This window comes from Poromitra crassiceps, assembly GCF_964638095.1.
Source record: "Poromitra crassiceps genome assembly, chromosome: 6".
Classification (NCBI taxonomy): Eukaryota; Metazoa; Chordata; class Actinopteri; order Beryciformes; family Melamphaidae; genus Poromitra; species Poromitra crassiceps.
The window spans coordinates 2568777-2581276 of NC_139627.1; the positions used below are offsets into that span (position 1 = coordinate 2568777).

Below are 12500 nucleotides of genomic sequence, written 5' to 3' on the forward strand. Positions count from 1 at the left end.
CACTGGTCTGTCATATGCTCACACACACACACACACACACACACACACACAGTGTCTCACACACACACACACACACACACACACACACACACACACACACACACACACACAGTGTCTCACACACACACACACACACACACACACACACACACACACACACACAGTGTCACACACACACACACACACACACACGCACACGCACACACACAGAAAACTAGGGCAGACTCATAAAACGACATGAGCATTTATCTATAACATTCCACATGGCAGTGTGCGTGTGTCTGTGTCTGTGTGTGTGTCCTAACCGCAGCTAAGGAAACGAGGCTCTTTGATTGGCTGCGAGGCTGGTAAATTTCCACCAATGAGAGGCCACGCTCAGTGCCACACCCTCACCCTGCCTGCCGCAGCATGGGGCACACTGACTATGTTATTATATCTACACACACACACACACACACACACACACACACACACACACACACACACACACACACACACACACACAAGATATGAATAAGGAGGAGATGCACAGACACTGGCCACATTATGCACCCACGCGCCCGACCGATAATATCGGTTGGCCGATATAGAGTTCAACAGTAATTTGTTATTTTGTGTTTTTGCTCCAAGCTAAATGTTTTATGGTCACATGATTCAGTAGGTCACAGGTTGGCTTGGTTCCAGCCTTAGAACTCGTTCTATAAGGATTTTGCCAAATGTCTATGGAGAAAATGAATGGGGAATTCTCTTCCGGCACGGGTTCTCAGACATGGCCAATATTTAGTATTTTATTTTTTAAAGTTATATAGGCAGCATTTTAGGTATATTTTTCATCCTTTTTATTAATTTCCCAATGACGTTTACAGTGTACGGACTATAAAGATTATTGTTAAACTGTAAAATATCCTGCCTCCATTACATACAGTATGTCACAAGTAACTTGACTTGAGTTGACTTTATTCATTCACGCTTGTAGTAGAATATACTGTCAAAAGCAGCAGAATTGTACATCAATAAAAAATAATAATAATAAAATAAAAATAAAAAATAAAAAAAAAGGACATAAAAAGGACACTTTATGGAAAGAGTTGACGAGCTATTTGAAGATGCTTGGGTAAAATAGCCTAACGGTGGTTTGCTCCTCCTGTATGAAGCGTGGGTGTTGTATGAAAACGTGGAGCGGGTGCTGCTGTAGAAACGCACGTCACCATATTTGCACCAAAGAAGTGACATTGATAAGAACCGAAGGCTAATAGCTTGTTCCACTACTGCAGCATAATGACTGAGACTGCAGCGCTGTAGGCCAGCTGTAGGACTGGCCTTCATATAGAGACAGTCCGCATGTCTGGGAACGCCCACAAAATGTTAAACGGCTGACGCGCGAGTGGGGTAAAACCACCCATATATCTCATGGGCTGACTCACCAAAAGACGGTGCTGCGGCTCTAAACTACAGGTTTGGGGGTTCTAGAGCAGAACACAAGACGTCTACTCAGATGTGCGTTTACTGCGGTGGTTAAATCCCCGATCGTGTCTGCCTGGGCTGGGCTATCAACTAAATTCTAACTTTGCTGAATGGATAGAACGGGGGTTTTTACCCCACCCTGACCCCGCCCCCAGCCAGGCTGAGGCAGCTAAACCAGCCTCTATGACGAGACGTGGCCTCAACCTATGGGTTGGGCCTGCTGCAGAGGCCAGCTGTAGGACTGGCCTTCATATGGGCGGGGCTTGCTGCAGAGGCCAGCTGTAGGACTGGCCTTCATATGGGCGGGGCTTGCTGCAGAGGCCAGCTGTAGGACTGGCCTTCATATGGGCGGGGCTTGATGCAGAGGCCAGCTGTAGGACTGGCCTTCATATGGGCGGGGCTTGCTGCAGAGGCCAGCTGTAGGACTGGCCTTCATGGGCGGGGCTTGCTGCAGAGGCCAGCTGTAGGACTGGCCTTCATATGGGCGGGGCTTGCTGCAGAGGCCAGCTGTAGGACTGGCCTTCATATGGGCGGGGCTTGCTGCAGAGGCCAGCTGTAGGACTGGCCTTCATGGGCGGGGCTTGCTGCAGAGGCCAGCTGTAGGACTGGCCTTCATATGGGCGGGGCTTGCTGCAGAGGCCAGCTGTAGGACTGGCCTTCATATGGGCGGGGCTTGCTGCAGAGGCCAGCTGTAGGACTGGCCTTCCGTCACCTGTGACCCACTGGCCTACAGGCATCACACCAGCTGGGACAAACAAACACACCATGTTATACTGCCCAGGGTCTCTCTCTCCCTCTCTCTGTGTGTGTGTCTCTCTGTTTCTCTCTCCCTCTCTGTTCCTCTCTCTCTTTCTCTGTCTCCATCTGTTCCTCTCTTTCTCTCCATCTGCCCTCCCTCTCTGTCCCTCTCTATCTCTCTGTCCCTCTCTGTTGCACTAGAAGTTATAAATCAGAAAGACTACATACACTGTCGCCTAAGTGACGTCACTTTCTCTACCGGCAAAGCTGAAGACCGGCGACATGCCACGAGCTTCCACGAGCTATGTAGTTTTTATACGAAACTAACCCCTACGTTTCAGTTTGACGACAAACTGTGACTTTCTTGACATGCAAAGTTATGTTTTAAATTGACAAAATTAGCGTTGGCACCCCGTGGCCCAATTCAAACGGGATCAAAACAGTAACCTTATTCTCCGTCCACCGCCATTCATATTTTTCGCAGCGCTGGTACAGGGAGAAAGCAGGAAGTGACGTTTCACTTTGGCTCTCTATATTGCGGGATCTCTGTGTAACAGTGGGTTCTGTCTCTCTCTCTCTCTCTGTTCCTCTGTGTCTCTCTCTCTCTCTCTCTCTCTCTCTGTTCCTCTGTGTCTCTCTCTCTCTCTCTCTCTCTGTTCCTATGTGTCTCTCTCTCTCTGGTCCTCTGTGTCTCTCTCTCTCTGTTCCTCTGTGTCTCTCTCTCTCTCTCTCTCTGTTCCTCTGTGTCTCTCTCTCTCTCTCTCTGTTCCTCTGTGTCTCTCTCTCTCTCTCTCTGTTCCTCTGTGTCTCTCTCTCTCTCTCTCTCTCTCTGTTCCTCTGTGTCTCTCTCTCTCTCTCTCTGTTCCTCTGTGTCTCTCTCTCTGTTCCTCTGTGTCTCTCTCTCTCTCTCTCTGTTCCTCTGTGTGTGTCTCTCTCTCTCTCTCTGTTCCTCTGTCTCTCTCTCTCTCTCTCTCTCTGTTCCTCTGTGTGTCTCTCTCTCTCTCTCTCTCTCTGTTCCTCTGTGTCTCTCTCTCTCTCTCTCTCTCTCTCTCTGTTCCTCTGTGTCTCTCTCTCTCTCTCTCTCTCTCTGTTCCTCTGTGTCTCTCTCTCTCTCTCTCTGTTCCTCTGTGTCTCTCTCTCTCTCTCTCTGTTCCTCTGTGTCTCTCTCTCTCTCTCTCTCTCTCTGTTCCTCTGTCTCTCTCTCTCTCTCTCTCTCTCTCTCTCTGTTCCTCTGTGTCTCTCTCTCTCTCTCTCTGTTCCTCTGTGTCTCTCTCTCTCTCTCTCTGTTCCTCTGTGTCTCTCTCTCTCTCTCTCTCTGTTCCTCTGTGTCTCTCTCTCTCTCTCTCTGTTCCTCTGTGTCTCTCTCTCTGTTCCTCTGTGTCTCTCTCTCTCTCTCTCTGTTCCTCTGTGTCTCTCTCTCTCTCTCTCTCTCTCTGTTCCTCTGTGTCTCTCTCTCTCTCTCTCTGTTCCTCTGTGTCTCTCTCTCTCTCTCTCTGTTCCTCTGTGTCTCTCTCTCTCCATCTCTCCTCATATAGGATCATGTATCATCATGTGGAATGTAGACTGTGCACTGGGGTTCAGAGAGGCTTGTGACTGTTTATGATCAACATGGTGGCTAACAGCGGTCTGACCTCTGCCCTGTATCTCTCTCTCTCACACACACACACGCACACACACGCACGCACGCGCACACACACACACAGACACACACACACACACACACAGTGTTTGTGAATGAAATGTGGCCAGACCATTGTGCGACTCTTTGAAGAAAGAGAGCCATTGTTGAACAAACGGTGCTCTTTCCTTCCCTCTCTTTCATCCTCTTCTTGTCATCTTCCAATAATCTCTCCATTAATACTGTCTCCATTAATACCCTATCCATTAACAATACTCTCTCCATTAACACTCTCTCCATTAACAACACTCTCTCCATTCATACTCTCTCCATTAACAATACTCTCTCCATTAACAATACTCTCTCCATTAACAATACTCTCTCCATTAACAATACTCTCTCCATTAACAATACTCTCTCCATTAACAATACTCTCTCCATTAACAATACTCTCTCCATTAGCAATACTCTCTCCATTAACAATACTCTCTCCATTAGCAATACTCTCTCCATTAACAATACTCTCTCCATTAGCAATACTCTCTCCATTAACAATACTCTCTCCATTAACAATACTCTCTCCATTAGCAATACTCTCTCCATTAGCAATACTCTCTCCATTAACAATACTCTCTCCATTAGCAATACTCTCTCCATTAACACCACTCTCTCCATTAACACTCTCTCCATTAACAATACTCTCTCCATTAACACTCTCTCCATTAACAACACTCTCTCCATTAATACTCTCTCCATTAGCAATACTCTCTCCATTAACAATACTCTCTCCATTAGCAATACTCTCTCCATTAACAATACTCTCTCCATTAGCAATACTCTCTCCATTAACACCACTCTCTCCATTAGCAATACTCTCTCCATTAACAACACTCTCTCCATTAATACTCTCTCCATTAGCAATACTCTCTCCATTAACAATACTCTCTCCATTAGCAATACTCTCTCCATTAACAATACTCTCTCCATTAGCAATACTCTCTCCATTAACACCACTCTCTCCATTAGCAATACTCTCTCCATTAACAACACTCTCTCCATTAACAATACTCTCTCCATTAACAATACTCTCTCCATTAACAACACTCTCTCCATTAACAATACTATCTCCATTAACAATACTCTCTCCATTAACAATACTCTCTCCATTAACAACAATCTCTCCATTAACAATACTATCTCCATTAACAATACTCTCTCCATTAACAATACTCTCTCCATTAACACTCTCTCCATTAACAACACTCTCTCCATTAACAACACTCTCTCCATTAACAATACTCTCTCCATTAACAATACTATCTCCATTAACAATACTCTCTCCATTAACAACACTCTCTCCATTAACACCACTCTCTCCATTAACAATACTCTCTCCATTAACAATACTATCTCCATTAACAATACTCTCTCCATTAACAACACTCTCTCCATTAACACCACTCTCTCCATTAACAATACTCTCTCCATTAACAATACTATCTCCATTAACAATACTCTCTCCATTAACAATACTCTCTCCATTAACAATACTCTCTCCATTAACAATACTCTCTCCATTAACAATACTATCTCCATTAACAATACTCTCTCCATTAACAATACTCTGTCCATTAACACCACTCTCTCCATTAACAATACTCTCTCCATTAACAATACTATCTCCATTAACAATACTCTCTCCAATAATATTAAAAAAAAAAAAAAAAAAAAAATTGTCTATTTACTCAATGAGCTCATGCCCAAACAAGGAGTGTCTATTTAGATGCTGAAATGTTAATGCTTTTTGTGTTAGAAATTCTAACACAAAAATAATTTGTGTTGAAATGTTGATGCTTTTTGTTAATGCTTGTTAATGCTTTTTGTGTTAGAAATTCTAACACAAAAAGCATTAACATTTCAGCAAAAAAAATTTTTTTTTTTTTTTTTTAATATAAAAAAATTATGAATTAACCGATAGGTTAATCGATTATTAGCGTCGGTTAATCGAAAGTGAAATTAACCAAAAATTGACATCCCTAGCTTGAAATGCTTCATTTCACAAAAGGCTGAATATCTCAGCTTATAATTTGAAACCTGTCTTTTTGCTCAAAACAGCCTATCTTCTCCGGCTCATAACTAAAGAACGGAAAATGGTATCAATAAACTTTTTTTTGCAGATGATAGAAGAGAGTCTCATCGTTCTTTGTGCGTGTTCGGTGTTTACATAGTAATATCACACAATATTCTGTGGGCCTCGAGAAATCACTGAAAACGCTCTGAAACTCTGGCACTGGGAGCGTCCGTTCTCCAAAACAACTCTCTCCATTAACAATACTCTCTCCATTAACAACACTCTCTCCATTAGGGCTGTGACAATACGCATACAATACGTATATATGGAATATGCATATTCCATACCGTTTAGCTAGCAGGCTTTAGGTTCAATACTCATTGCAAAGCAAACAAATCGTTCACTGCTGCTGAACAGTGCAAGTCTTCTACAAGGATGTCATATTAAACTAAAAGTGAGACGAAAAAGACGAAAGAAGTTAAATTAAAACAAAACTTTAAAATAGATGGTGAAAATAATAAAATAAGTAAAATAAATAAAAAATAAAAACTTACAACTTACTCTTATGATTCTATACAAGTGTATTTCTTCTGTCACCTTGCAAGTTGTTAGTTCTGTTACATGACAAATGACATTATCTGTCAGTTATTACAGTACATATCGGCTGTTCCAAGGCGTCCGTGTGTGTTAAGAAGGGGCGGAGTGACGTCTCTTCAAAGCGCTGATAGTTTTCCATAAGCAACATCCTGTAATAAGAGCTGACCTGCTCAAACATGAGACAGCCCAGTCACTCACTACCATTCAGTTCACACTCTCACAAGAAAGTATTTGAAAGTCATATTAGTACACAGCATCTGAATTTACCTGATTAGGGATTCACATTTTAATCAATTTCCTTAATCAATTAATTGGTCATGTTAACAATCAATAAAAAAAAATTCAATTAATCGATTAATGATGATTATGTAAAAAAAAACAGCTCTTGACATACAAAATAGAAGATACAGAATGTGGGTCTTTAGGCCTGCTCAACCAACCAAACTTCCTGCATTAGCTGTCATTCTGCGTGTAGACGTGCTGTATTTCAACATTGTATTATAATGTTTACAATTAATAATATTGTCCTTTTGGGTGTAATTCTCCCACACTGGACTTTCTGCCTGCTTGCTTGGCTTTTTTCTTCCACTGTATCAGCGGTGAACGTAAGATTTCGCCTTTGTGGTGTAAAATCCTTTCAGCAAAAATCTTTGGAAAATCGCACATATTGTCGATTAATCGGTTTATATACGTTTGATCGATCAAATTCTTAATGCAGATGAATTGATCAAACTTTAACATCCCTAAACCGGATCCGGTAAACCCCACCCATCTGGGATTCCAGGCAGCATAAAATAAACTAACAATTACTGGCAGCTACTATTGGACCCTGGCCTGAACCTGACATATGGTGGTGAAGCATGCCTTTATGCATATACGCTGTTGTCTACCCCCACATTGCAAATCAGATCCATTTACACCTTGCCACAGATTCTACTGGCTGCTGCTACCAGATATCTATGAATATTAGATTAAAGGCTATTCCGCCAGGAAACCAGTTTGCTGCTAGTGCCAGCCGACCTGCCGCTAATCTCCCCTGACATTTGCCAGTGCTAATATATGAGATAGCGCAAACGCACACTGACGCACGTGACACACGCGCAATGATGTGGAAATGATTTAGCTCTATCGTCCTTCATATAAAAGCTTTATAGAAATTAATCTGTACTTAAATAATTTTTGATCAATGCAAATTAAATCAATTCAGTTTCAAATTAGACGCTACAGCCTTTAAAAAAACATTTGGCATATGAAGCTTTGATATTTAAAAAAAATGATAGTAGGCGATTTAAGTCCTTGGATAAAATGACACTGTTTACCCACTGGATGCTCTATAATTCAGAGACTGAATGATGAATTTTGTTTGGATAATGGTTGTTTTTCAAAATGGAGCTATAGAAACCTCTCATTCATCTAGTTTTTTTGGGTGCTTGCTGCTGCTGCTGCTGCTGATAGTTTTCAGAGGGTGGCCTGACATTGACTCCACCCGGAGGCATCAATGAACCACATCAAAAGAGAATGATAATGTTAGGTGCTGGCTTAGCTACTCTTACCCTCAGCAATCCCTTACATGTAGCAAGGCGGGACATGGTGCTCTTTTTCATCTACTACTACTACTACTACTACTTCATTCTACTATTGTGGTTTTTGTAAATGATCCAGTACTTATTAAATCATTCCCGTGTCTCTCCACTCTCACGTTGTCCCACTCGCCCCCACCCCCACCCCCACCCTCACCCCCACCCTCACCCCCACCCTCACCCCCACCCTCACCCCCACCCTCACCCCTCACCCCCACCCCCACCCCCACCCTCGCCCCCACCCTCACCCCCACCCCCTCGCCCCCACCCCCAACAACAAAAACAAACAAACAGGAAGATCGTAATGTTTTGCAAATTATTTGGTAGCCCACTTGCAATACCTTCGCGGACCACCAGTGGGCCACAGCCCACAGGTTGGGAATGGCTATAATGTGAGTAAAAACATCTGCCAAGCCAATGGGGTGAGATAATTCAACTTGTTTCACGTGAAACACGACTTGTTCTAAGAATTTTCGTAATTGTTGAAGCAGGTGAAAAACATCACTGGAAACAATTAAAATGAGCTCAGCCCACCGCCAGAGTTTTCCACTGGGTTCCTTGAACAAGGAAAACAGGATCTCAAGACTCAACACTAGCCTAAGCTTGTGAAGATGCACATTTTTGCAGTGCACAAGGTTGCCAGTTCAAATCCGCTGGTTACTGAGAGGGTAGTGCTCTCCTCTGTGGTCTGGTTACTGAGAGGGTAGTGCTCTCCTCTGTGGTCTGGAATCTCTCCCAGTGCTCAGCCTTCAAGACTGTGTCAACTAGCTTGCTTAAACACGGAGCAAAATGAATCAACTTTGACAGCCCATCTATGGATTTTAAAACGCATAGATTAGATTAGTTATCAGCCAATAGCAGGCAAATGAGGAGGCGAGCCCGCCCGCAGGCTGCTGTTATTCCTGCTACCTGCTGCTCACCTAAAAGCGATAAGCTGATTAGCAGGTGATTCCACAGTCGTTTCTCTCAACAACATGTTTAGAAAAAAACATCAGCTAGTAATTCAATAGATGTCAGGTCAATATGGTGAGGAGGACAATTTGCACTCCGGCATGCAAAGTTGTAAACACTCCAACATCTGGAGGTGGACTCGTGCCTTCTTCAGCGTGTATCTCAACGTCTCACACCAAATCACTTTGCCACAGTCATTTGAAGTGTTCTCAGTCTAATAAAGAAAGCAAAGCACCTACTTCAGCGGATATCGGCTAGAAAACAATTGCATCGAATTAAAAAGTGAGTGAGTGAGTGAGTGAGTGAGTGAGTGAGTGAGTGAGTGAGTAGCAAATGAAGAGTAGAACTCGAGAAGCTGAACAGAAACCACCTATTAGGTTGCTTTCTCACTGGGAACGATTGCTTTCATTCCGTTCCATTCCGCACCCGGAACGATTGCCCCCCCCCCTTCTCCCCCGCTGGTCAGCTTTCACATTACAACATTTCTTCTGCGCTCGGAAACGGAACAGAGTGCACTTGCATCATCAACTATGCCTGCAGTGTATCCTCGCCCGTGTGTTGTCTATGAGGTTCGGAACGGTTGGCTTTCACACTCGCAAATGTTCCGTGCCCGGGGCACGCCAAAGCGCTCCTCAGACCACCTTTTCAAGTGGATCCTGTCACGGTTCCCCCTCGTTGCGCGCCCGGGCGCAGAACAGAACGGAACGCAACGTTCACACTCGTCAAACGTTCTGAGACTGGGGTCAATTTGGGGACAAGTGTGCTGGGGAACGCTACCTGGGCACCAGTGAGAAAGCAACCCTGAATCCATCTATTGACTGATTGTATGAGTGTGAGAGGTCACTCACACTCCTTCATCATGCCGATGTGGATGCAGCGCTGCAGGCGGCAGGCCTGGCAGTGTCGCCGGTTGTCCTTGGTGATGGTGCAGCTTCCGTTGAAGGGACACGTGAAGGTGGCTTTACGCTTCATGCTGCGCCTGCAGAACAACCACACGCAACAAAAACAACTCATCACAAATCTAACGTAGCATCAGTTTCCCTTAGTGTTGATGCAGCATCATGCTCCTTGGAAGGAACACTTTTTAAATGCAAAAATATAGATTTTTAACTTTTATACTATTCATTCAACTTCATTTTAATTGGGTCATCCCATTCATATTCAAATGACTATTTGGTAGAAGGGGAACTTGTCTTTAAGGTTCGTCGTGCATCTGGAGGATAGTACAAACAAGTAGTAAATTCATGCTGACAAAATGGCAGTTAGACAGGAAGTAGAGAGATTGAGGAAAAAAGAGAGAGACAGAGAGAGATAGAGACAGACAGAGACAGCAAGACAGAGAGAGACACATCCAGAGAGAGATAGAGACAGACAGAGACAGCAAGACAGAGAGAGAGACATCCAGAGAGAGATAGAGACAGACAGAGACAGCAAGACAGAGAGAGAGACATCCAGAGAGAGATAGAGACAGACAGAGACAGCAAGACAGAGAGAGAGACATCCAGAGAGAAAGTCAAAATAAGGTTAAGAGTTCCATTGAATCGATCTGGTTCTGAACGACAAACACTACAGAAAAACACAAAACAATTAAGCTCAGTATTGAATTGACATTAGGACGTGGACACACCCACACACACTCCCCCATGCAGAGGCAGGGAGCACCCACACACACACACACACACACATGCAGAGGCAGGGAGCACCCACACACACACACACACACACACATGCAGAGACAGGGAGCACCCACACACACACACACACACACACACACACACACACACACACACTCACACACACACTCACACACACATGCAGAGGCAGAGGCAGGGAGCACCCACCTGAAGAAGCCCTTGCAGCCCTCACAGGTCATGGCGTTGAAGTGGAAGCCGGTGGCCTTGTCGCTGCACACGCCACAGATCCGCGGGGCGTTCCGGTCAAACTCCTCCGGCCCCACCACCGACGTCGTCACCGTCATGGGCTCCATCACTGCAGAGAGAGAGAGAGAGAGAGAGAGAGAGAGAGACAGAGAGAGAGAGAGATACAGAGATACAGAGAGAGAGAGAGAGAGATACAGAGAGAGAGAGAGACAGAGAGAGAGAGAGATACAGAGATACAGAGAGAGAGAGAGAGAGATACAGAGAGAGAGAGAAAGAGAAAGAGAAAGACAGAGAGAGAGAAAGAGAAAGAGAGAGAGAGAGAAAGAGAGAGGGAGAGAAAGAGAAAGAGAAAGAGAAAGAGAAAGAGAAAGAGAAAGAGAAAGAGAGAGGTTAGTGCTAGTTTTCCTCACAGTGATGCCAGAGCAGCGGTACAAGCTCAAAAAATCTGCTGATCCGTCCTGTTTGCGAGTGGAAATGTGTGAAATCCCCAGCATGAGTTGGCTAACATCAGAAAAAAGATAATGGAGGTTATGGACATGGGCAGATACATTGAGTGACTGTGTGTGTGTGTGTGTGTGTGTGTGTGTGTGTGTGTGTGTGTGTGTGTGTGTGTGTGTGTGTGTGTGTGTGTGTGTGTGTGTGTGTGTGTGTGTACCTGGGAGAGAAGGTGCAGGCTGTGTGAGTGTGTGTGGTGTTGCTCGGGAGGAGGTGTGTGTTCCCGTCTCTTTATACAGACAGGTGTTGGGCTATTAGCATATTTACCAAAAGGCATTGACAGGAACATCTCGCCGCCATTGGCTAAATGACTCAGCGCACGCACGTGCACGCACGCACGCACACGCACACACACACACACACACACACACACACACACACACACACGGTCCAGACTAGTGGGAATGGCGACATTGGCAACTAAAGGAGTTTACACTGTTGCGTTTTTTTTCCATCATCTGAAAAAAATCCTGGTGCACAGAAAGCTTGCACACTGAGACTGATGCATGTTATTAGTATGTTCACACAGAGTCTGATGCGTGTTATTAGTATGTTGTTCGTCAGTCTGATGCGTGTTATTAGTATGTTCGTCGTTCTATTCGCAATACGAGACAAACATTCATCCTTGTATCGGCATTACAACATGAGTGACAGGAAGCAGCGGTGATGTGGACTGAAGAAGGCAGCTGGCAACAGGTGGGGGAATGGTTAGTTACCATATATCATACTGGACACAGGGCTCCATCAATGAAGTAAGGTTCTGGATTAAGCAGCACTGTCCAGTTGCAACAAAATGGACAGTTGGTGTTGTACTTTGAAAGTTTTTTTTCTTAGTTTTTTTTTAATCAAATTGTACATTATCAGCTTTACATTATCATGCCGCTGCCTCTCCCCCCCCCCAATCAGCTGAAGCTTCATATCAGCTAAGTGATTGAGCTTGTGGTGGAAAGAGGCCACGCCTCCTTTCACCTGCTTTACTTCCTACCTTTTCGACACCAAATGGCTGATTTGGCTGCATGTGAGATAGGCTAATTACGATATCCAAAATCTAAGATGGTATCTAGTGTCATATAACGATATCAATATATTTCCCAGCCCTGAGAGAG

At 44.3% G+C, this 12500-nt stretch overlaps 1 protein-coding gene across 1 annotated transcript in view; it reads right to left on the minus strand.

Moving 5' to 3' along the window:
• Positions 1–12500, minus strand: part of LOC310778159 (vitamin D3 receptor A) — a 118356-nt gene that overhangs the window by 28518 nt on the left and 77338 nt on the right. Inside the window, exons 3-4 of the mRNA XM_083638514.1 lie at positions 10861–11008; positions 9868–9998 (exon numbers count right to left, since the gene is read on the minus strand). Of these exons, the coding sequence (XP_083494640.1) occupies positions 9868–9998; positions 10861–11006 (277 nt within the window). The 5' untranslated portion in view covers positions 11007–11008. The remainder of the gene's footprint in view (positions 1–9867; positions 9999–10860; positions 11009–12500) is intronic.